The 25998-nt window shown below is 47.9% G+C and overlaps 1 protein-coding gene across 1 annotated transcript in view; it reads left to right on the top strand.

Moving 5' to 3' along the window:
* Nucleotides 1-2772: 2772 nt before the first annotated feature.
* The window catches only part of LOC147114369 (arylsulfatase I-like), a 61865-nt gene continuing 38639 nt past the window's right edge, over nucleotides 2773-25998 (top strand). Inside the window, exon 1 of the mRNA XM_085996025.1 lies at nucleotides 2773-3480. Within this exon, the coding sequence (XP_085852151.1) occupies nucleotides 3173-3480 (308 nt within the window). The 5' untranslated portion in view covers nucleotides 2773-3172. The remainder of the gene's footprint in view (nucleotides 3481-25998) is intronic.

Raw genomic sequence — 25998 nt, forward strand, 5'->3', positions numbered from 1 at the left:
ATATACTCAATGACTGAGCCTCCACAGCCCTCTGGGGCAGAGAATTCCAAAGATTCACCACCCTCGGAGTGAAGAAATTCCTCCTCATCTCAGTCCTAAATGGCCGCCCCCTTATTCTGAGACTGTGACCCCTGGTTCTAGGCTCCCCAGCCAGGGGGAAACAACCTCTCAGCATCTACCCTGTCAATCCCTCTCAGTATCTTGTATGTTTCAATGAGATCACCTCCCATTCTTCTAAACTCCAGAGAGTATCGGCCCAATCTATTCAATAGGACAGCCCTCTCACCCCAGGAACCGGTGTAGTCAACCTTTGTTACAGTGCCTCTAAGGCAAGTATAACCTTTCTCAGATTAAGTATCCTGGCCTAGAAATTGGAGCTCGTTTTTCGGGCACCACTCGGCCTACTAAGGCCCCAAAAAGGCGGGCAGGAAGTCCACCGACTGCTATATTGGGTAAAGGAGAGCAGCACAAAATCTAGGCTGACACTCCAGTGCAGTACTGAGGGTGTGCTGCACTGTCGGAGGGGCAGTACTGAGGGAGCACCGCACTGTCGGAGGGGCAGTACTGAGGGAGCGCTGCACTGTCGGAGAGGCAGCACTGAGGGAGCGCCGCACTGTCGGAGAGGCAGTACTGAGGGAGCGCTGCACTGTCGGAGAGGCAGTACTGAGGGAGCGCCGCACTGTCGGAGGGGCAGTACTGAGGGAGCGCCGCACTGTCGGAGGGGCAGTACTGAGGGAGCGCTGCACTGTCGGAGAGGCAGTACTGAGGGAGCGCCGCACTGTCAGAGGGGCAATACTGAGGGAGTGCTACACTGTCGGAGGGGCAGTACTGAAGGAGTGCTAGACTGTCGGAGGGGCAGTACTGAGGGAGTGCTGCACTGTCGGAGGGGCAGTACTGAGGGAGTGCTGCACTGTCAGAGGGGCAGTACTGAGGGAGTGCTGCACTGTCGGAGGTGCAGTATTGAGGGAGTGCCGCACTGTCAGAGGGGCAGTACTGAGGGCGTGCTGCACTGTCAGAGGGGCAGTACTGTCGGAGGTGCTGTCTTTCGGATAAGACATTAAAATAAGGTCCCGTCTGCTCTCTCAGGTGGACAGTGCGGCGCGCCCTCAGCACTGCCCCTCCGACAGTGCGGCGCGCCCTCAGTACTGCCCCTCCGACAGTGCAGCGCTCCCTCAGTACTGCCCCTCCGACAGTGCGGCGTGCCCTCAGCACTGCCCCTCCGACAGTTTGGCGCTCCCTCAGTACTGCCCCTCTGACAGTGCAGCGCTCCCTCACTACTGCCCCTCCGACACGCCCTCAGTACTGCCCCTCTGACAGTGCAGTGCTCCCTCACTACTGCCCCTCCGACAGTGCGGCGCGCCCTCGTACTGCCCCTCTGACAGTGCAGCGCTCCCTCAGTACTGACCCTCCGACAGTGCAGCGCTCCCTCAGTACTGCCCCTCCGACAGTGCGGCGCTCCCTCAGTACTGACCCTCCGACAGCGCGGCGCTCCCTCAGTACTGACCCTCCGACAGTGCGGCTCTCCCTCAGTACTGACCCTCCGACAGTGCGGCGTTCCCTCAGCACTGACCCACCGACAGTGCGGCGCTCCCTCAGTGCTGACCCTCCGACAGTGCGGCTCTCCCTCAGTACTGACCCTCCGACAGTGCGGCGCCCCCTCAGTACTGCCCCTCCGACAGTGCGGCGCTCCCTCAGTACTGCCCCTCCGACAGTGCGGCGCTCCCTCAGTACTGCCCCTCCGACAGTGCAGCGCTCCCTCAGTACTGCCCCACCGACAGTGCGGCGCTCCCTCAGTACTGCCCCTCCGACAGTGCAGCGCTCCCTCAGTACTGACCCTCCGACAGTGCGGCGCTCCCTCAGTACTGACCCTCCGACAGTGCGGCTCTCCCTCAGTACTGACCCTCCGACAGTGCGGCGTTCCCTCAGCACTGACCCACCGACAGTGCGGCGCTCCCTCAGTGCTGACCCTCCGACAGTGCGGCTCTCCCTCAGTACTGCCCCTCCGACAGTGCGGCGCTCCCTCAGTACTGCCCCTCCGACAGTGCGGCGCTCCCTCAGTCCTGCCCCTCCGACAGTGCAGCGCTCCCTCAGTACTGCCTCTCCGACAGTGCAGCGCTCCCTCAGTACTGCCCCTCCGACAGTGCGGCGCTCCCTCAGTACTGACCCTCCGACAGTGCGGCGCTCCCTCAGTACTGCCCCTCCGACAGTGCCGCACTCCCTCAGTACTGCACTGGGAGTGTCAGTTTAGAATTTTTATGCTCAAATCTCTGGAGTCGGACTTGAACCCACAACCTCCTGGCTCAGAGGCGAGGGTGCTGCCCACTTAACCACGGTTGACACAGACGATAAACTTTACTTTAATGGCACTTTTCATTTAATCACTCTATTTTAAAAATGTTTTCAGTTTTCCTGAGTTCCCTCTCCCTGGTCGCAAGATAGAGAATGATTTCCTTGTGGAAGGGGGTTGAGGGCGTTGAACGCCAGCAACACATTCCAGGCAGATGTGAGTTTGGAAGAACAGGGCACTCACAGTGTTTGTTCAGCTGACATTCAAGTCTAACCTTACAACCCCCGGCGGAGTGAATGAATTGAATGAATGAATGAATGAATGGCCGGCGCGGTGACCGGCAGCTCAGCCACCCAATGGCAAACGGGGGGAGACGGCACGCCCCACACGGCGGGGCCAATCAGAGAGGAGGAGGGCGGGGCCCGGGCGCTCCGCTGGTACAAGGCGGGATTCCCCAGCCCAGTAAAGCACAGAGCTGACAGTCATTATGCGGCGCACTTTAGCTGTGGCAAGAGGATCGAAATATCGGGACCCGGAGGCAGCACTGGGTTGAATTAAACCTTTGAAAAGTCTTTTGCCGCCGAGAACATTTGAAAGAAGCTGTTGGAAAAACTTACTGAAAAGTTTTGAAAACTTTCTGATAACTTTTGAAAGCTTTCTGATAACTTTTTGAAAACTTTCTGATAACTTTTTGAAAACTTTCTGATAACTTTTTGAAAACTTTCTGATAACTTTTGAAAACTTTCTGATAACTTTTTGAAAACTTTCTGATAACTTTTTGAAAACTTTCTGATAACTTTTTGAAAACTTTTGAAAACTTTCTGATAACTTTTTGAACAGTTTCCTGCAGAAATGTTTGGATTGTGAGGGCGGGCGGGCGAAGCCATGGCTGTTTACACTCTGACCGGCTTTTCCCTGGTGAGCTTGCTGTCTTTCGGCTACTTGTCCTGGGACTGGATGAAACCCGGGTTAAGCGGCAAGAAGGTGCCAACGGTGGCAGGGGAGGGCGGCGTGGAGAAACCCCACATCATCTTCATCCTGGCGGACGACCAAGGCTTCCACGATATCGGGTACCACAATTCGGACATCTACACCCCCACCATGGACAGACTGGCGGCTGAAGGGGTTAAACTGGAGAATTATTACATCCAACCCATCTGTACCCCGTCCAGGAGTCAGCTCATCACAGGGAGGTGAGCTCAGCGCTGGGCAGCGAGGGGAAGAAGGTGGGAGAAACAACGCAAACTCTCGCCCCTTCCTCCCTCTCTGCAAAACGTAAATGACATTTTTATTTAAGAGAGAAAGAACTTGTATTTCTATATACTGCCTTTCACGACGCCCCAAATTGCTTTACAGCCAATTAAATTACTTTTTCCAAGTGTAGTCACTGTTGTAATGTAGCCAATTTGCGCACAGCAAGCTCCCACAAACAGCAAGCTCCCACAAACAGCAATTAGACAACTGACCAGATAATTTAGTGATAGCAAAATACTGCGGATGCTGGCAATCCGAAATAACAACAGAAAACGCTGGAAATACTCAGCAGGTCAGGCAGCATCTGTGGAGAGAGAAACAGAGTCAACGTTTCAGGTCGAAACCCTTCGTCAGAACTGGAAAAAATCAGGAAATGGAATAGATTTTAAAGCAAGTTTAGGGGCTGGGAAAAGGGGGAGGGGATGGAAGAACAAAAGGGAAGGTCAGTGATGGGGTAGAAAGCGGGAGAGATTAAGAGACATTGAGTTTTTCCAGATAATTTAGTGATGTTGGTTGAGGGATAAATATCATCCAGGACACCGGGGAGAACTCCCCCCTGCTCTTCTTCAAAACAGTTCCACGGGATCTTTTACATCCACCTGAGAGCGCAGGCGGGGCCTCGGTTTAATGTATCACCTGAGAGAGGGCACCTCCGACAGTGCAGCGCTCCCTCAGCACTGTGCTGGAGTGTCAATGTGGATTTCTATGCTCGAGTCTCTGGAGTGGGACTTGAGACCCACGACCTTCTGACTCCGAGGCGAGAGAGTGCTGCCCACTGAGCCACAGCGGACACTGGTTGAAAAGGGAAAAATATTTTGATTATAAAATTAATTTGTAAAAGACTTATTTGCTAATCTTTACATTTATATAATTAATATTTTAAAAAATCTCATTTGCAGGCATTACCTGTCAATATTTTCAAATTCATATGATCACATCATGTGGTGTCAGCTGTGGCGCAGTGGGTAGCGCTCTCTCTCTGTCTCTCTCTCTGTCTCTCTCTCTGTCTCTCTCTCCTCTGTCTCTCTCTCCTCTGTCTCTCTCTCCTCTGTCTCTCTCTCCTGTCTCTCTCTCCTGTCTTTCTCTCTCCTGTCTCTCTCTCCTCTGTCTCTCTCTCCTCTGTCTCTCTCTCCTCTGTCTCTCTCTCCTCTGTCTCTCTCTCCTCTGTCTCTCTCTCCTCTGTCTCTCTCTCTCCTCTGTCTCTCTCTCTCCTCTGTCTCTCTCTCTCTCCTCTGTCTCTCTCTCTCTCCTCTGTCTCTCTCTCTCCTCTGTCTCTCTCTCTCCTCTGTCTCTCTCTCTCCTCTGTCTCTCTCTCTCTCCTCTGTCTCTCTCTCTCTCCTCTGTCTCTCTCTCCTCTGTCTCTCTCTCCTCTGTCTCTCTCTCCTCTGTCTCTCTCTCCTCTGTCTCTCTCTCTCCTCTGTCTCTCTCTCTCCTCTGTCTCTCTCTCTCTCCTCTGTCTCTCTCTCTCTCCTCTGTCTCTCTCTCTCCTCTGTCTCTCTCTCTCCTCTGTCTCTCTCTCTCCTCTGTCTCTCTCTCTCTCCTCTGTCTCTCTCTCTCTCCTCTGTCTCTCTCTCTCTCCTCTGTCTCTCTCTCTCCTCTGTCTCTCTCTCTCTCCTCTGTCTCTCTCTCTCCTCTGTCTCTCTCTCTCCTCTGTCTCTCTCTCTCCTCTGTCTCTCTCTCTCTCCTCTGTCTCTCTCTCTCTCCTCTGTCTCTCTCTCTCTCCTCTGTCTCTCTCTCTCTCCTCTGTCTCTCTCTCTCCTCTCTCTCTCTCTCTCTCCTCTGTCTCTCTCTCTCCTCTGTCTCTCTCTCTCTCTCCTCTGTCTCTCTCTCTCTCCTCTGTCTCTCTCTCTCTCTCCTCTGTCTCTCTCTCTCCTCTGTCTCTCTCTCTCTCTCTCTCCTCTGTCTCTCCAATTCCAATTCCAATTCAAATGCTTTATTGGCATGAAAGTTTACAGAGAACCATATTGCCAAAGCTTACATAGCAAAAAGTACAGTTTTCCAACATTCTGTAGGTGTCAAACAATTTTGACCTTCGTTGGGTACATACAATATTAATTTAAACAATATTAATTTAAACAGTCGTTGAACATCGTTGGGTACATTCAGTATTAATTTTAAACAGTCCTCAGGTTGTGACATGTTGTTACATATTTGGCACCAAGGTATGGTCTGTCTCCTTCTCCCAGGACTAATCTTAATTTTGACAGGTCATCCAATTCTTTGAAATCTGGGGTTGTTTGGCTGAGCTTGTCAAATAATATGTTTCTTGTTTTGTTGAATTTTTCACATTTTAGGAGGAAATGCATCTCTGTCTCAACCTCGCCGGCCAGACATTGATCACATATTCTATTCTCTCTAGGCTGCCAGGATTTCTTGTATCTTCCTTTTTCAATTGCCAGTTGGTGGTCGCTTAGTCTGTACCTGGTGAGGGTCTGTCTCTGTTTTGTGTCTCTGATGGTCGAGAGATAGTCTGCCAGTTTATATTCTCTTTTTAGGGCCCGGTAACATTCTAATCTGCTTTGGCTTTTGGTTATTTTGTTCCAATGTTCCAGGTAGGTTTCTTTGCATTGTTTAATGATTTGGTTCACTCGGATTGGTGTTTGGGGAGCAGTGTTGGTCTGGGACTGGTCAGGGTCCGGCTGGGTAGGAGAACTTAGTTTCAGTAACGTCTGATTTGGGACTCGTTTCTGGGTTCAGCTCTTGGGTCTGGAGGGCTTTAAAATGAAGGGTGTCTGGGGAACTAGATTTGAGGTGATTTAGAAAGTTTAGTGCTCGTTTTTGGATGTTTATTATCAGTGGGTATCTGCCTAGTTCAGCTCTACATGCATTTGTTGGTGTTTTCCTTTGGGTGCGAAGAATGCTTCGGCAAAATTCTGCATGTAGGGCTTCTATTGTGTGTTTTTCCCATTTAGTGTAGCTATGGTGATTGAGTGGGCCCCATACTTCACTACCATACAGCGCAATGGGCAGGATTATACTATCAAATATTTTGAGCCAGATTTTGATTGGAATTTGGATGTTGTAGAATTTTCTTTTTATTGCATAATCGGGCTTTTTCTTTTAGTGCATTCACTGCTATGTTGAAGCTCCCTGATGCTGTAATGGTTAGACCAAGGTAAGTGTAGCTCATAGTGTGTCCTATGATGGTATCACTGAGAGTAAACTGGTATTTGTTTTCCTGACATCTGGGCCTTTTTTGAAAAATCATGATGTTGGTTTTCTTTAGATTTACTGTCAGGGCCCAGTTTTGGCAGTATTTGTCGAGTAGGTCTAAATGTTGCTGTAATCCCTGTTCTGTGGGAGACAGCAGAACCAGGTCGTCCGCATAGAACAGGGATTTCACTTCCCCATCCAGGAGACAGAGACCCGGTGACTCGCTTTGCTCCAGCTTGTCTGCTAACTCATTTATGTATATGTTGAACAGGGTCGGACTCAAATTGCAACCCTGCCGGACGCCTCTTCTCTGGGTGAAGAAACCGTTGCTTTTTTCTCCAATTTTGACACCACATTTATTTTTCAGATACATCGATTTAATAAGGTCATAGACTTTGCCCCCTATTCCACACTGAAGAAGTTTGTAATAGAGCCCTTCGTGCCAAATAGAGTCAAAAGCTTTCTTGAAGTCAATGAAACAAGCGAATATTTTCCCATTTTTTGTTTGGTGTATATGTTTTTCAATGAGAGTGTGAAGGGTATAGATATGGTCGGTGGTGCGGTGTTTTGGAAGAAAGCCTATTTGATTTTTTCTAAGGATATTATGTTTATTAAGAAAATCCAGTAATCTGCTATTTAGAATACTGCAGAATAACTTCCTGGACAACTGTTGACACAGATGCCACGGTAGTTGTTTGGGTCTGATTTGTTTCCACTTTTATATATGGGAGAGATGAGCCCTTGGCACCAGATATCTGGAAAACAGCCCGAACGTAATATGATGTTGAATAACTTGAGTACAGCACCCTGCATCTCCATAGTGCTGAACTTGAGCATTTCATTTTTGATGTTGTCTGGACCACAGGCTTTCTTTAGGTGGAGAGATTTTGTTTTTGTGGCCAGTTCTGTCTCTCTGTCTGTCTGTCTGTCTCTCTGTCTCTCTCTCTGTCTCTCTCTCTCTCTCTGTCTGTCTCTCTCTCTGTCTGTCTGTCTCTCTCTCTCTCTGTCTCTCTCTCTCTCTGTCTCTCTCTGTCTCTGTCTCTCTCTCTCTGTCTCTCTCTCCTCTGTCTCTCTCTCTCTCTGTCTCTCTCTCTCTGTCTCTCTCTCTCTCTCTCTCTCTCTCTCTCTCTCTGTCTCTCTCTCTCTGTCTCTCTCTCTCTCTCTCTCTCTCTGTCTCTCTCTGTCTCTGTCTCTCTCTGTCTCTCTCTGTCTCTCTCTCTCTCTCTGTCTCTCTCTCTCTCTCTGTCTCTCTCTCTCTCTGTCTCTCTCGCTCTGTGTCTCTCTCCTGCCTCCAAGTCACAAGGTTGTGTGTTCAAGTCCCACTCCAGAGACTTGAACACAAAAATCTAGGCTGACAGTCTAGTGATGTAGTGAGGGAGTGCTGCACTGTTAGAGGCGCCGTCTTTCGGATGAGACATTAAACTGAGGCCCCGTCTGCTCTCCCAGGTGGACGGTAAAAGATCCCACGGCCACTATTTTGAAGCAGAGCATGGGGGAGTTATCCTCAGCATCCTAGGGCCAATATTTATCCCTCAACTAACATCACTAAAAACAGATTATCTGGTCATTATCACATTGCTGTTTGTGGGAGCTTGCTGTGCGCAGATTGGTTACTGCGTTTCCTACATTACAACAGTTACTGCACTTCAAAAAGTACTTCATTGGTTGTAAAGCATTTTGGGATGTCCTGAGGTCGGGAAAGGCGCTATATAAATGCAAGTTTTTTTTTGTTATAATGGAACCGGTCTGTGTAAATTTCTCATGCTGGGGTTGCACTCTCCCACCGCTGGGGACGCTGCAGCAACTCCACCAGTAGGGGATGTAATCTCAGTGTGACAAGGTTCTATAGACAGTCTCCATTATAAACATGGGCATAGGCAGTTAGTTTGAAAATAAGGGCAGAGTGCATGATTTTAAAATGAGGCTGGACATCCCAATCCAGTTATGCCCCAGAGTCACAGGAGATCAACTAGAAATGTATTAAAAATAACATCTATTTCCCATCTTTTTTCCATTAAAGCTACCTTTTATTGTCTACCTTTTATAACAGAGCATAAGAATTAGGAGCAAGAGTCGACCATACGGCCCCTCGAGCCTGCTCCACCATTCAATAAGATCATGGCTGATCTTCGACCTCAACTCCACTTTCTCGTACGATCCCAGTATCCCTTGATTCCACTAGAGTCCAAAAATCTATCGGTCTCTGTCTTGAATATACTCAACGACTGAGCCTCGACAGCCCTCTGGGGTAGAGAATTCCAAAGATTCACCACCCTCTGAGTGAAGAAATTCCTCCTCATCTCAGTCTTAAATGGCCGACCCCTTATCCTGAGACTATGACCCCTGGTTCTAGACTCTTGTTGTCAGGTGTAATTACACCCTCCCTCCACCGGAGGTGCTGCAGTGCCACCAGTGGCACTTGGGCGTAATTACAGCCTGAAAAATGTACATTGACAACTCCCATTATAAATGTGGGCAGAGGAATTCATAATGGCAATATAAAAATAAGGTATGACCTTAAAATGGGGGCATAAATATATCTGCGCTCGCTGGTCCAATTATCACCTGCCAGCTAACTTGCCTCCTTGAGATATAAACTAGGAATATGGAGGGACTGAATGAAATCAGTATTTGTAGGGAAATGGTGTTTGGGAAATTGACGGGATTGAAGGCCGATAAATCCCCAGGGCCTGATAATCTACATCCTAGGGTACTTAAGGAAGTGGCCCTAGAAATAGTAGATGCATTGCTGGTCATCTTCCAGAACTCGATAGACTCTGGAACAGTTCCCATGGATTGGAGGGTAGCTAATGTAACCCCACTGTTCAAAAAAGGTGGTAGAGAGAAAACGGGGAATTATAGACCTGTAAGCCTGGCATCGGTAGTGGGGAAAATGCTAGAGTCCATTATAAAAGATATAATGGCAGAGCACTTGGAAAACAGTGACAGGATCGGACAAAGTCAACATGGATTTACAAAAGGTAAATCATGCTTGACTAATCTACTGGAATTTTTTGTGGATGTAACTGGTAGAATAGATAAGGGAGAGTCAGTGGATGTGGTGTATTTGGACTTTCAGAGGCTTTCGATAAGGTCCCGCAGAAAAGATTAGCGTGCAAAGTTAAAGCACATGGGATTGGGGGTAAGGTACTGGCTTGGATAGAGAACTGGTTGGCAGACAGGAAGCAAAGAGTTGGAATGAACAGGTCTTTTTTCGAGTGGCAGGCAGTGACTAGTGGGGTACCGCAGGGATCGGTCCTAGGACCCCAGCTGTTCACAATATATATTAATGATCTAGACAAGGGAACTAGATGTAAAATATCCAAGTTTGCAGACGACACAAAGCTGGTTGGGCGTGTGTGCTGTGAGGAGGATGCAGAGAAACTCCAGTATGATTTGGACAGGTTGGGTGATTGGGCAGATGCATGGCAGATGCAGTATAATGTGGATAAATGCGAGGTTATCCACTTTGTTGGCAAAAACAGGAAGGCAGATTATTATCTGAACAGCAATAGATTGGGAAAAGGGGAAGTGCAACGAGACCTGGGTGTCCTTGTGCACCAGTCGCTGAAGGTAAGCATGCAGGTGCAGCAGGCGGTTAAGAATGCAAATGGTATGTTGGTCTTCAAAGCGAGAGGATGTCTTGCTGTAGTTGTACAGGGTCTCGGTGAGACCACACCTTGAGTATTGTGTGCAGTTTTGGTCGCCTTATCTAAGGAAGGATGTTCTTGCCATGGAGGGAGTGCAGCGAAGATTCACCAGACTGATACCTGGGATGGCAGGAATGACGTATGAAGAGAGATTGGGTCGATTGGGCTTATATTCGCTAGAGTTTAGAAGAATGAGAGGGGATCTCATTGAAACTTATAAAATTCTAACAGGACTAGACAGACTAGATGCAGGAAGGATGTTCCCAATGGCGGGGGAGTCCAGAACCAGGGGTCACAGTCTAAGGATAAAGGGTAAGCCATTAGGACTGAGATGAGGAATTTCTTCACCCAGAGAGTGGGGAACCTGTGGAATTCTCTACCATAGAAGGCAGTTGAGGCCAATTCATTAAATATATTCAAGAAGGAGTTAGATATATTTCTTGAGGCTAAAGGGACATGGGGAGAAAGCAGGGACAGGGTACTGAATTTGGATGATCAGCCATGATCTCATTAAATGGCAGAACAGGCTCGATGGGCCGAATGGCCTGCTCCTGCTGCTATCTTCTATGTTTCTATTACACCCTCTCTCCACCGGAGGTGCTGCAGTGCCACCAGTGGCACTTGGGTGTAATTACAGCATGAAAAAATTACAGACAACTCCCATTATAAATGTAGGCAGAGGAATTCATAATGGCAACATAAAAATAAGGTATGACCTTAAAATAGGGACGTAACTGTATCTGTGCTCACTGATCCAATTATCTTCTCCTTCTTAGGCAGTCCCTCGGAACCGAGGATGACTTGCTTCCACATTAAAAATGAGTTCTCAGGTGACTGATGAGTCCAATGCAGGACCTACAGACTCTGTCACAGGTGGGGCAGACGGTGGTTGAAGGGGCGGGTGGGTGGGGTGCTTGGGTTAACGTGCGCTGCCTGCGCTTGGCTTCCGCTTGCTCCCAGCGAAGAGACTCGAGGTGTTTGGCGCCTTCCCCGATGCTTCTCCTCCACTTTGTGCGGTCTTGGGCCAGGGATTCCCAGGTATCGGTGGGAATGTTACACTTTTTCAAGGAGGCTTTGAGGGTGTCCTTGAAGCGTTTCCTCTGCCCACCTGGGGCTCTCTTGCCGTGCCGGAGCTCCGAGTAGAGCGCTTGTTTTGGAGTCTCGTATCGGGCATGCGGACAATGTGACCCGTCCATCGGAGCTGATCGAGCGTGGTCAAAGCACGTGGTCTAATTATCACCTGCCAGCTAACTTGCCTCCTTGAGATATAAACTAGGAATATGTAGCTACTGCCTTAAAACATACGAGATCTACGTAATCGATTCCAGCCTGGTAGAAACTCAAGCTCTTCCAACTTGGGAGCTGATTGGTCCACCTCTGTCAGGCCAGTTCTCAGTTAGTAAACGGTATGGAAGAGTAAACCTAGAGTCCTGCTTCAAACTAAACTGAGGGCCAATAAAGGGCATAGGCTCAAAAGCAACTTTAGTGCCCGATTTTAAGAGTTCTCTCTTAAATTCTCCAAAAGAGAATTTTAGCTATGAGGAAAGATTGGAGAGGCTGGGGTTGTTTTCTTTGGAACAGAGGAGGCTGAGGGGAGATTTAATTGAGGTGTATAAAATTATGAGGGGCCTCGATAGAGTGAATAGGAAGGACCTATTTCCCTTAGCAGAGAGGTCAATAACCAGGGGGCATAGATTTAACGTAATTGGTAGAAGGATTAGAGGGGCGTTGAGGAGAACTTTCTTCATCCAGAGGGTGGTGGGGGTCTGGAACTCACTGCCTGAAAGGGTGGTAGAGGCAGAAACCCTCATCACATTTAAAAAGTACTTGGATATGCGCTTGAAGTGCCGTAACCTACAGGGCTACGGACCGAGAGCTGGAAAGTGGGATTAGGCTGGATAGCTCTTTGTCGGCCGGCGCGGACACGATGGGCCGAATGGCCGCCTCCTTCTGTGCCGTAAATTTCTAACGATTGTATGAATCTTTAATCAAAGTGCGGCCGCGGCTGCATAAAGCCTTGGAATCCTTTAAGGAACCAGTTCGACGGTCAATGGGGGAACTGTAGGGCATTCCTGGAGAGGTGAGCCGACTGGTTTCTTCAGCTGACCTACAGTCTGCTTGGCTCTGAATTGAACTCCTCGGGTTGTGTGTGGGCAAGGACTGCGGAGGGTGCTGAAAGGGTTTGCAGCCTCCCGCTCCCACTCGGCAAATCTGAACTGTCTGGGCACCGAGACTCTCCTTTAGAGCAGAGAAGGTTAAGAGGAGATTTGATGGAGGTGTTCAAAATGCTTTTGATAGAGTAAGTAAGGAGTTAACTCTTTCCAGAGGACACAGATTTAAGCTGATTGGCAAACGAACCAGAGGGGAGATGAGGAATTTTTATTTTTAACGCTGCGAGTTGTTGTGATCTGGAACGCACTGCCTGACAGGGCAGTGGAAGCAGATTCAATGATAATGGGATTAGATAAATACTTGAAGAAAATTTCGCAAGGCTATGGGGAAAGAGCAAGGGGGAGTGGGGACTAATTGGAGAGCTCGTTCAAAAACCGGCACAGGCAAGATGGGCCGAATGGCCTCCTTCTGTGCTGTATCATTCTAGGATTCTGTGATAAACATGGGGGGGGAAAAAATGTTTCTGAAGTGCCTGGGGCTGCAAATGCTGTCAAAATCTCAGCCGGTCACTCACTGGAAGTAACTCAGCCGGTAACTCAGCATCTGTAAAGGGGATCAGGATGATGCAGGGTGTCTAATCCTCCATCACGGATTTTTAAACCTGGTTTAGCATGGAATTTTATGTTATTTTATTATGGTTTCACACTCAAATGCTCAGCAATCTAAGGGGTGTCTCACAACTGCATTCCTGAGTCAGATCATGGGTTCTGCAGTTTGTACGCAGTTGTCGCTGTGGCTCCGTGGGCAGCACTCTCGCCTCTGAGTCAGAAGGTTGTGGGTTCATAATCCCACTCCAGGCACGAAAATCTAAGCTGACACTCCAATGCAGTACTGAGGGAGCGCTACTCTGTTAGGGGCAGTACGAGGGAGCGCTGCACTGTCGGAGGAGCAGTACTGAGGGAGCGCCGCACTGTCGGAGGGGCAGTACTGAGGGAGCACTGCACTGTCGGAGGGGCAGTACTGAGGGAATGCTGCACTGTCGGAGGGGCCATACTGAGGCCGTACTGAGGGAGCGCTGCACTGAGGGAGCGCTGCACTGTCGGAGGTGCTGTCTTTTGGATGAGACGTTAAATCGAGGCCTCCCGTCTGCTCTCTCAGGTGGACGTAAAAGATCCCACAGCCACTATTGGAAGAAGAGCAGGGGAGTTCTCCCCGGTTTCCTGGCCAATATTTATCCCTCAACCAATGTTTATATAAATGGACAAATGTAAGAAGTCACACAACACCAGGTTATAGTCCAACAGCTTTATTTGAAGTCACAAGCTTTCGGAGCGCTGCTCCTTCATCAGGTGAAGTGGAGAGATGCATAAAGACACAGCTTATATAGTCAGAGAATAATGTCAGATGTTTACAGGTAATCTTTCTAACTGCCATTTATCACAGCTTGGCAGAGAGATAATCACAGCAATCAAAGGTGTGAATGGTGTCCCAACAGGTCAGTCAGGAAAACATTACATCAAAGAACAATGAGGTGGGGTCACAAGGGGTCAAATGTTGCAGATGCTGGGGTCTGTGTGGAAAAACAAAAAAACAGACAAAAAACATTTTTTTTGCTGGAAATCACAGCAGGTCCGGCTGCATCTGTGTAGAGAGAACAAGCCAACGACGACTCGAGTCTGGATGACCCTACGTCAGGTGGGGTTACATGTAGCGTGACATGAACCCAAGATCCCGGTTCAGGCCGTCCTCATGGGTGCGGAACTTGGCTAACAGTTTCTGCTCGACGATTTTGCGTTGTCGTGTGTCTCGAAGGCCGCCTTGGAGAATACTTGGAATATAAATGGAAAACAACAGACTTGTAAGATCTGTGAAAAACAGATGATCTGGGTCATTATCACACAGCTGTTTGTGGGATCTTGCTGTGCACCAATTGGCTGCCACGTTTCCGACATTACAGCAAAAGAGTAATTGGCTGTAAATCGCTTTTGGGACGTCCTGAGGCCGTGAAACGTGCCATAGAAATGTAAGTTCGTTCTACACTGTCCCTTTCACTTCACAGTGACGGCAAAATATCCGCCACAAAACAACTTCTTCCATGTGGATTCCATTCGTCCATTCCTTTTGTTCACTCATCCGTACGGAAGTTGTGTAAGTAGGTTTCGCAGGGCTGTGCCCTTCTGAATCCAACTTTTAATCACGGTTTGTATTAGTGTTAACGGTTGTGGTTTTTAGCTCTCTGTTTTGTTAAATCCCCATCTGTCTGGCGCAAGCTACATCGGTTGAAACTAATGTGAGAAGGAGGGGGTGGGCGTTTTTCCCCGTGGCTCGTCTGATAAACTGGTGGAGGACGAGCTGGAGAACCCTCCCCCCCCACGCCCCCCCCCCGCGGAAATTCAGCTACTGGTTGCAGCATATTTAAGGGGGGTTGCAGCCCAGCGGCTAGTGAGTGGCACCCACCCACTCCGCTCCGTATCGCCGCCCGATGGCTCCAGCTGGAAACGCCTGTGAGTGGACCTCGGGCGAGGTCGAGGACGGGTCGTGCCGCGACGCATCTCTTGGGCGAATAGCCCCGTTTCTCCTTCGCAGATCAGGCTCACCTACGCGGAGCTGCCATTTGGGAGAGACGGCAGTTGTCCGTGAAAGGGGCGGGGCAGGGGAAATTCGAGTGGGTTTGAAGAAAAAGGTCTCTAGTCGGTTGGAACTAAGAAAGGGTCGGAAATGCGTAATATCTGAAGATACTGAGTGATTCATTGCTGGGCGACGAGTGAGTCGGCAAACAGACAGTTCACTTCACAATGCCTGCAGCCTAAATTGTAGGCAGGAATGAAAAAGCACTTCTTAATGCATAGAAACATACAAGATAGAAGCAGGCCATTCGGCCCCTCGAGCCAGCTCCGCCATTAAATGCGATCATGGCTGATCATCCAAGTTCAGTACCCTGTCCCTGCTTTCTCCCCGTGCCCCTTGATCCCTTTAGCCTTAAGAAATATATCCAACTCCTTCTTGAATATATCTAATGAATTGGCCTCTACTGCCTTCTGTGGTAGAGAATTCCACAGGTTCACCACTCTCTGGGTGAAGAAATTCCTCCTCATTTCTGTCCTAAAAAGCCTAACCCTTATCCTTAGACTGTGACCACTGGTTCTGGATTCCCGACCATCGGGAACATCCTCCCTGCATCTAGTCTGTCCAGTCCTGCCAGAATTTTATAAGTTTCAATGAGATCCCCTCTCATTCTTCTAATCTCCAGCGAGTACAAGCCCAATCGACCCAATCTCTCCTCATACGTCATTCCTGCCATCCCAGGTATCAGCCTTCGCTGAACTCCTTCCATGGCAAGAATATCCTTCCTCAGATAAGGCGACCAAAACTGCACACAATACTCAAGGTGTGGTCTCACCAAGGCCCTGTACAACTGCAGCAAGACATCCTTGTTCCTGTACTCAAACCCTCTCACTATGAAGGCCAACATACCATTTGCCTTCTTAACCGCCTGCTGCACCTGCATGCTTACCTTCAGGGACTGGTGCACAAGGACACCCAGGTCTCGTTGCACTTCCCCTTCTCCCAATCTATTGCCATTCAGATAATAATCTGCCTTCCTGTTTTTGCCACCAAAGTGGATAACCTCACATTTATCCACGTTATATTGCATCTGCCATGCTTCTGCCCAATCACCCAACCTGTCCAAATCATCCTGTAGTTTCTCGGCATCCTCCTCACAGCACACACCCACGCAGCTTTGTGTCGTCTGCAAATTTGGAGATATTACATCTAGTTCCCTTGTCTAGATCATTAACATATATTGTGAATAGCCAGGGTCCAAGGACCGATCACTGCGGTACCCCACTAGTCACTGCCTGCCACTCGGAAAAAGACCCGTTTATTCCAAGTCTTTGCTTTCTATCTGCCAACCAGTTCTCTATCCAAGTCAATACCTTGCCGCTAATCCCATGTGCCTTAACTTTACACGTTAATCTCTTATGTGGGACCTTATCGAAAGCCTTCTGAAAGTCCAAATACACCACATCCACTGGTTCTCCCTTATCTATTTTACAAGTTACATCCTCAAAAAATTCCAGTAGATTTTTCAAGCATGATTTAGCTTTTGTAAATCCATGTTGACTTTGTCCGATCCTGTCACTGTTTTCCAAGTGCTCTGCCATTATATCTTTTATAATGGACTCTAGCATTTTCCCCACTACCGATGTCAGGCTTACTGGTCTGTAATTCCCCGTTTTCTCTCTACCACCTTTTTTGAATAGTGGGGTAACATTAGCTACCCTCCAATCCATGGGTACTGTTCCAGATTCCATCGAATGTTGGAAGATGATCAGCAGTGCATCTACTATTTCTAGGGCCACTTCCTTAAGTACCCTAGGATGTAGATTATCAGGCCCTGGGGATCTTTCGGCCTTCAATCCCATCAATTTCCCTAACACCATTTCCCTACAAATACTGATTTCTTTCAGTTCCTCCCTTTCATCAGACCCTATGTTCCCCGACATTTCTGGGAGGTTATTTGTGTCCTCCTTTGTGAAGACAGAACCAAAATATGTATTTAATTGGTCAGCCATTTCTTTGTTCCCCATTATAAATTCCCCTGATTCTGACTGCAAGGGACCTATGCTTGACTTCACCAATCTTTTTCTCTTCACATATCTATAAAAGCTTTTACAGTCAGTTTTTATGTTCCCTGTAAGCTTACTCTCATTCTATTTTCCCTTTCTTAATTAATCCCTTTGTCCTCCTTTGTTGAATCCTAAACTGTTCCCAATCCTCAAGTTTGCTGCTTTTTCTGGCCAATTTATATGTCCTCTCCTTGGATCTTATGCTATCCCTAATTTCCCTTGTTAGCCACGGTTGAGTCACTTTTTTTTGTTTTTATGCCAAACTGGGATGAACAAATTCTGTAGTTCATCCATGATATCTTTGAATGTTTGCCATTGCCTATCTACTGTCAACCCTTTGAGTGACATTCCCCAATCAATCCTACCCAACTCGCGCCTCAGACCATCGTAGTTTCCTTTATTTAAATTTGGGACCCTAGTCTCTGAGTCGACTACTTCATTCTCCATCTTAATGAAGAATTCGATCATATTATGATTGCTCCGACCCAAGGGGCCTCGTACAACAAGATTGCTAATTAGTCCTTTCTTGTTACATAATACCCAGTCTAAGATGGCCTGATCTCTGGTTGGTTCCTCGACATATTGGTCCAGGAAACCATCCCTTAAACACTCCAGGAATTCCTCCTCCACAGTATTGTTACTAATTTGCAAGCTCCCACAAACCTCAATGTGATAACGACCAGATAATCTGTCTTTTAGTGATGTTGGTTAAGGGATAAGTATTGGCCAGGACACCGGGGAGAACTCCCCTGCTCTTCTTCAAAATTGTGGCCATGGGATCTTTTACGTCCACCTGAGATGGCAGTCGGGGCCTCAGTTTAATGTCTTGCCCAAAAGACGGCACCTCTGACAGTGCGGCACTCCCTCAGCACCGCACTGGAATGTCAGCCTAGATTTTTGTGCTCAAGTCTTTTTTTATTCGTTTATGGGATGTGGACATCGCTGGAAAGGCCAACATTTATGCTCAACCCTAAGTGCCCTCGAGAAGGTGGTGGTGAGCCGCCTTCTTGAACCGCTGCAGTCTGTGTGGTGAAGGTGCTCCCACAGTGCTGTTAGGGAGGGAGTTCCAGGATTTTGACCCAACGATGATGATGGAATGGTGATATACTTCTAAGTCAGGATGGTGTGTGACTTGGAGGTGGTGGTGTTCCCATGTTCCTGCTGCCCTTGTCCTTCTAGGTGGAAGAGGTCGCAGGTTTGGGAAGTGCTGCCGAAGAAGCCTTGGCGAGTTGCTGCACTGCATCTTGTAGATGGTACACACTGCAGCCACGGTACACCAGTGGTGGAGGGAAGGTCATTGATGAAGCAGCTGAAGATGGTTGGGCCAAGGACACTGCCCTGAGGAACTCCTGCAGCGATGTCCTGGGGTTGAGATGATTGACCTCCAACAACCACAACCACCTTCCTTTGTGCTAGGTATGACTCCAACCACTGGAGAGCTTCCCCCCCGATTCCCATTGACTTCAATTTTACGAGGGCTGCTTGTTCCTTGATGACACACTCGGCCAAATGCTGCCTTGATGTCAAGGGCTGTCACTCTCACCTCTCCTCTAGAATTCAGCTCTATTGTCCATGTAATGCTGTAATGAGGTCTGGAGCCGAGTGGTCCTGGCGGAACCTAAACTGGGCATCAGTGAGCAGGTTATTGGTGAGTAAGTGCCGCTTGATAGCACTGTTGACGACATCTTCCATCACTTTGCTGATGATTGAGAGTAGACTGATGGGGCGGTAATTGGCCCGATTGGATTTGACTTGCTTTTTTTGGACAGGACACACTTGGGCAGTTTTCCACATTGTTGGATAGATGCCAGTGCTGTAGCTGTACTGGAACAGCTTGGCTAGAGGCGCGGCTAGTTCTGGAGCACAAGTCTTCAGCACGACAGCCGGGATGTTGTCGGGGCCCATCGCCTTTGCTGTATCCAGTGCGCTCAGCCGTTTCTTGATATCACGGGGCGTGAATCGAATTGATTGAAGACTTGCTTCTGTGATGGTGGGGACCTCGAGAGTCGGCCGATATGGATCATCCACTTGACACTTCTGGCTGAAGATGGTTGCAAACGCTTCAGCCTTGCCTTTTGCACTCACATGCTGGGCTCCACCATCATTGAGGATGGGGATATTCATGGAGCCTCCTCCTGTTTAATGGTCCACCACCATTCACGACTGGATGTGTCAGGACTGCAGAGCTTTGATCTGATCCATTGATTGTGGCGTCGCTTAGCCCTGCCTATAGCATGCTGCTTCCAATGTTTAGCATGCATGTAGTCCCGTGTTGCAGCTTCCCCAGGTTGGCACCTCATTTGTAGGTACGCCTGGTGCTGCTCCTGGCATGCTCTTCTAAACTCCTCATTGAACCAGGGTTGGTCCCCTGGCTTGGTGGTAATGGTAGAGTGAGGGATATGCTGGGCCATGAGGTTACAGATTGTGGTGGAATACAGTTCTGCTGCTGCTAATGGCCCACTGCGCCTCATGGATGCTCAGTTTTGAGCTGCTAGATCTGTTCTGAATCTATCCCATTTAGCACGTTGCTAGTGCCACACAACACGATGGAGGTTGTCCTCGGTGTGAAGACGGGACTTCGTCTCCACAATGACTGTGCGATGGTCACTGCTGCCAATGCTGTCATGGACAGATGCATCTGCGACAGGTAAGGACGAGGTCAAATAGGTTTTTCCCTCATGTTGGTTCACTCACCACCTGTCGCAGGCCTAGTCTGGCAGTTATGTACTTCAGGACTCGGCCAGCTTGGCCACCAGTGCTGCTACTGAGCCACTCTTGGTGATGGACATTGAAGTCCCCCACCCAGAGTACATTCTGTGCCCTGGCTACTCTCAGTGCTTCTTCCAAGTGGTGTTCAACATGGAGGAGCACTGATGCATCAGCTGAGGGAGGGCAGTAGGTGGTAATCAGCAGGAGGTTTCCTTGCCCATGTTTGACCTGAAGCCATGAGACTTCATGGGGTCCGGAGTCAATGTTGAGGACTCCCAGGGCCACTCCTTCCTGACTGTATACCACTGTGCCGCCACCCCTGGTGGATCTGTCCTGCCGGTGGGACAGGACATACCCAGGGATGGTGATGGAGGAGTCTGGGACATTGGCTGAAAGGTATGATTCTGTGAGTATGACGATGTCAGGCTGTTGCTTGACTAGTCTGTGGGACAGCTCTCCCAATTTTGGCACAAGTCCCCAGATGTTGGCGAGGAGGACTTTGCAGGGTCGACTGGACTGTTACCGGTGCAGAGTGGTCCTTCTGGTTTTATTCTTCTTATTGTTTCTCGTAGCGGTTTGTTACAACTGAGTGTCTTGCTGGGCCATCATCTGAGGGCAGTTAAGAGTCAACCACATTGCTGTGGGTCTGGAGTCACATATAGGCCAGACCGGGTAAGGGCGGCAGATTTCCTTCCCTAAAGGACATTAGTGAACCAGATGGGTTTTTGCGACAATCCGATAGTTTCATGGTCACCATTACTGATACCTTCTTCTTCGGAACCGAGGATGACTTGCTTCCACATTAAAAATGAGTTCTCAGGAGACTGATGTGTCCAATGCGGGACCTACAGTCCCTGTCACAGGTGGGGCAGACGGTGTTTGAAGAGGTGGGTGCTTGGGTTGATTTGCGCAAGGCTTCCGCTTGCTCCCGGCAAAGAGACTCAAGGTGTTCGGCGCCTTCCCGCATGTTACTCCTCCACTTTGTGCGGTCTTGGGCCAGGGATGCCCAGGTGTCGGTGGGGATGTAGCACTTTTTCCAAGGAGGCTTTAATCATTTGGTCACACCGCAGATAAAGGCTGCACAGGCAGGAAGGGAATGGGTGACCGCCAGGCAGAGTAATAGGCGCATGCAGGTAGTGCAGGGGTCCCCTGTGGCCATCCCTCTCTCAAACAGATATACCGCTTTGGATATTGTTGGGGAGGATGGCAGCAGCAACCAACTTCCTGGCACAATGGGTGGTTCTGCTGCATGGGACAGGAGGAAAAAGAGTGGGAGAGCTATAGTGATAGGGGATTCTATTGTAAGGGGACTAGGTAGGCGTTTCTGCGGCCGCAAATGAGATTCCAGGATGGTATGTTGCCTCCCTGGTGCAAGGGTCAAGGATGACTCGGAGCAGCTGCAGGGCATTCTGGAGGGGGAGGGTGAACAGCCAGTTGTCGTGGTGCATATAGGTACCAACAATATAGGTAAAAAATGGGATGAGGTCCTAAAAGCTGAATATAGGGAGTTAGAAGGTAAATTTAAAAAATAGGACCTCAGTGCAATGTGCTAGTCAGAGTAGAAATAGAAGGATATTTCAGATGAATACTTGGCTAGAGGAATGGTGCAAGGGGAAGGGATTCAAATTCCTGGGACATTGGAACCGGTTCTGGGGAAGGTGGGACCAGTAAAACCTGGACGGTTTGCACCTGGGCAGGACCGGGACCGATGTCCTAGGGGGAGTGTTTGCTAGTGCTGTTGGGGATGGTTTAAACTAAATTGGCAGGGGTTTGGGAACCTGTGCAGGGTGACAGAGGAAAGGGAAGCAAGGATGGAAGCAAAAGACAGGAAGGAGAAAAGCAAAAGTGGAAGTCCGAGAAATCAAGGGTGTAAATCAAACATGGCCACAGTAAACAATAATTCTAAAAGGTCTAAGAGTGTTAAAAAGGCAAGCCTGAAGGCTTTGTGTCTTAGTGCGAGGAACATTCGTAATAAGGTGGCTGAATTAGCTGCGCAAATAGATTTAAACGGATATGATATAATTGGGATTATGGAGACATGGCTCCAGGGTGACCAAGGCTGGGAATTCAACATCCAGGGGTATTCAATATTCAGGAAAGACAGGCAAAAAGGAAAAGGCGGTGGGGTAGCATTGCTGGTTAAAGAAGGGATTAACACAATAGTAAGGAAGGATATTCGCTCTGATGATGTGGAATCTGTATGGGTAGAGCTGAGAAATACCAAGGGGCAGAAAAAGTTAGTGGGAGTTGTATACAGACCCCCAAACAGTAATGCGGAGGTTGGGGGTGGCATTAAATGGGAAATTAGAGATGCGTGCAATAAGGGCACAGCAGTTATCATGGGTGACTTTAATCTACATATAGATTGGTCTAACCAAATTAGTAACAACACTGTGGAAGAGGAATTCTTAGAGTGTATACGGGATGGTTTCCTGGATCAATATGTCGAGGAACCAACTAGAGATCAGGGCATCTTAGACTGGGTATTATGTAATGAGAAAGGATTAATTAGCAATCTTGTGTGAGGCGCCTTGGGGAGGAGCGATCATAATATGATAGAATTCTTCATTAAGATGGAAAGTGAAGGAGTTGCCTCAGAGACTAGGGTCCTGAATTTAAATAACGGAAACTACAATGGTATGAGGCGCAAGTTGGCTAGGGTGGATTGGGGAATGTTACTTCAAGGGTTGACGGTGAATAGGCAATGGCAAACATTTAATGATCACGGATGAACTACAGAATTTGTTCATCCGTGTTTGGCATAAAAATAAAACAAAAAAGGTGACTCAACATGGGCTAACAAGGGAAATTAGGGATAGCATAAGATCCAAGGAGAGGACATGTAAATTGGCCAGAAAAAGCAGCAAACCTGAGGATTGGGAGCAGTTTAAGATTCAACAAAGGAGGACAAAGGGATTATTTCAGAGGGGGGAAATAGAGTATGAGAGTAAGCTTGCACGGAACATAAAAACTGACTGTTAAAGCTTCTATAGATATGTGAAGAGAAAAAGATTGGTGAAGTCAAGCGTAGGTCCCTTGCAGTCAGAATCAGGGGAATTTATAATGGGGAACAAAGACATGGCAGACCAATTAAATACATACTTTGGTTCTGTCTTCACAAAGGAGGACACAAATAACCTCCCAGAGATGCTGGGGAACATAGGGTCTAATGAGAGGGAGGAACTGAATGAAATCAGTATTGGTAGGGAAATGGTGTTCGGGAAATTGACGGGATTGAAGGCCGATAAATCCCCAGGGTCTGCTAATCTACATCCTAGGGTACTTAAGTAACTGGCCCTTGAAATAGCAGATGCATTGCTGGTCATCTTCCAAAATTCTATAGACTCTGGAACAGTTCCCATGGATTGGAGGGTAGCTAATGTTACCCCACTATTTATTTCAAAAAGGTGGTAGAGAAAAAACGGGGAAGTGGGGACATCGGTAGTGGGGAAAATGCTAGAGTCCATTATAAAAGATGTAATAGCAGAGCACTTGGAAAACAGTGACAGGATCGGACAAAGTCAACATGGATTTACAAAAGGTAAATCATGTTTGACTAATCTACTGGAATTTTTTGAGGATGTAACTTGTAGAATAGATAAGGGAGAACCAGTGGATGTGGTGTATTTGGACTTTCAGAAGGCTTTCGATAAAGTCCCGCATAAGAGACTAGCATGCAAAGTTAAAGAACATGGGATTGGGGGTAAGGTACTGACTTGGATAGAAAACTGGTTGGCAGACAGGAAGCAAAGAGTTGGAATAAACGGGTCTTTTTCCGAGTGGAAAGCAGTGACTAGTGGGGTACCACAGGGATCGGTGCTAGGACCCCAGTTATTCAGAATATATATTAATGATCTAGACGCGGGAACTAGATGTAATATCTCCAAGTTTGCAGGCGACACAAAGTTGGGTGGGCGTGTGTGCTGTGAGGAGGATGTCATGAAACTCCAGTACGATTTGGACAGGTTGGGCGATTGGGCAGATGCATGGCAGATGCAGTATAATGTGGATAAATGCGAGGTTATCTACTTTGGTGGCAAAAACAGGAAGGCAGATTATTATCTGAACGGCAATAGATTGGGAAATGGGGATGTGCAGCGAGACCTGGGTGTCCTTGTGCACCAGTCGCTGAAGGTAAGCATGCAGGTGCAGCAGGCAGTTAAGAAGGCAAATGGTATGTTGGCCTTTGTAGCGAGAGGGTTCGAGTACAGGAACAAGGATGTCTTGCTGCAGTTGTACAGGACCTTGGTGAGACCACACCTTGAGTACTGTGTGCAGTTTTGGTCACCTTATCTGAGGAAGGATGTTCTTGCCATGGAGGGAGTGCAGCGAAGATTCACCAGACCGATACCTGGGATGGCAGGAATGACGTATGAAGAGAGATTGGGTCGATTAGACTTGTATTCGCTAGTGTTTAGAAGAATGAGAGGGGATCTCATTGAAACTTATAAAATTGTAACAGGAAGGCTGTTCCCGATGGCGGGGAGTCTAGAATCAGGGGTCACAGTCTAAGGATAAGGGGTAAGCCATTTAGGACAGAGATGAGGAGGAATTTCTTCACCCAGAGAGTGGTGAACCTGTGGAATTCTCTACCACAGAAGACAGTTGAGGCCAATTCATTAAATATATTCAAGAAAGAGTTAGATATACTTCTTAAGGCTAAGGAATATGGGGAGAAAGCAGGGACAGGGTACTGAATTTGGATGATCAGCTATGATCCTACTCGTACTTCTGCTCTATCATATCGATACCAGCTTTATTTAATTAACTGAATTTAAATTCCCCAGCTGCCGTGGGGGGATTTGAACTTGAGTCATCACAGAATCATTAGTCTCGGCCCCTGGATGATTAGCCCAGTGACATAACCACTATACTACCGTTCCTGTGTCTGGAGTGGGATTTGAACCCACAACCTTCTGACTCCGATGCAAGTTAACTGAGCCATGGCTGACAACCCGGAGCAGGCGAGTACTCCACGGTTTCCTGGGCCAGTATTTATCCCTCAACCAACATCACTAAAAAACAGAGAATCTGATCATTTATCACATTGCTGTTTGTGGGATCTTGCTGTGCGCAATTTTGGCTGCTGTGCTTGTGCACAGTAACAGTGACTGTACTTCACAGAGCAAGACAAGTGAAGCAGTTTGAGATGTTTCTGAGACAAGCGATTAAAATTCTGTAAAGACGCAAGTTCCCTCTTTGTAACTCTTAAATGTTCTTTGGCAAATCATTTCCAAATGATGGGGCCATGTGCCGGAATGAACTCTGTCTGCTTGCGTGTTGTATGAAGAAACAGTTTTAGTTCTAGTGACAGAAAGTTCTATATTAGTGTAGCCTGGCGAAATGGAGCAGCACAGGACACGAACTTTCGTTTTTGGGGTTTTTTATTCTGTATTAATAACTTGGGTCTAGGTTTAGGATGAAATTGTAAATACATAAAACACAGTCGACAAAATACGGCAGTGGCTTGCTGCAAAACAGAACATGAGGCAAACCACAGGTGAAGGCAGTTAATTAACTAACAATCATTATACAAAACAAAACATATCATACCATACATTCGTATGTCCCGTTATCACTTGTCACCTCTTACAAGCAAACAGAAAGTATTAAACTCGTTCGAAACGTAGCCCCAAGGACTCAACAACAATTTTAACAAAGGTTAACACCAGCACATGGTGGGACAATCTACAAGCATCCCCGTGATATCGAGTGATTTGGGAAACAATATCACTTTAAAACTATGTCTGGCTGCACTAAATGCTGTTTTAGTTGTACTTTACGCAGACTAAGTTCATTTCAAAAGTCATATTCACCCCAACTCTCCTCAGAGCACACCCCCCACGCTGGATCTAGAAAATGGAGGCTGTGAAGAAAGGGGAGGTTCCTTTGGCATCACATGGCCTTACCCATAACCCTTTTCTCCTTTTTTCAAATTCTAAAGGGAAAAATGAACCGCGCCATCTAGTGGACTTAAATATTCACTGCATTTTCCCACTTGGCTACATTCTCCCCTGCTTTAAAGTCAACGTCCTCGGTGACTTAGCACCCGTTTTTCACTTCTTTTACAGCTTCTCGAAAAAATGCAGTACCCAGACTCGATAAAACATGAGAGAACACCTCAGGACTGAGTGAGACTGCATTACAGGCTGACTGAGGCAAATGGTATGGGTTAGGGTTTACCCCAGCATTGGCTCTTTTA

Source organism: Somniosus microcephalus, chromosome 8, assembly GCF_052327205.1.
Source record: "Somniosus microcephalus isolate GS21.2 chromosome 8, FLI_Smic_1.0, whole genome shotgun sequence".
NCBI classification, from domain to species: Eukaryota; Metazoa; Chordata; class Chondrichthyes; order Squaliformes; family Somniosidae; genus Somniosus; species Somniosus microcephalus.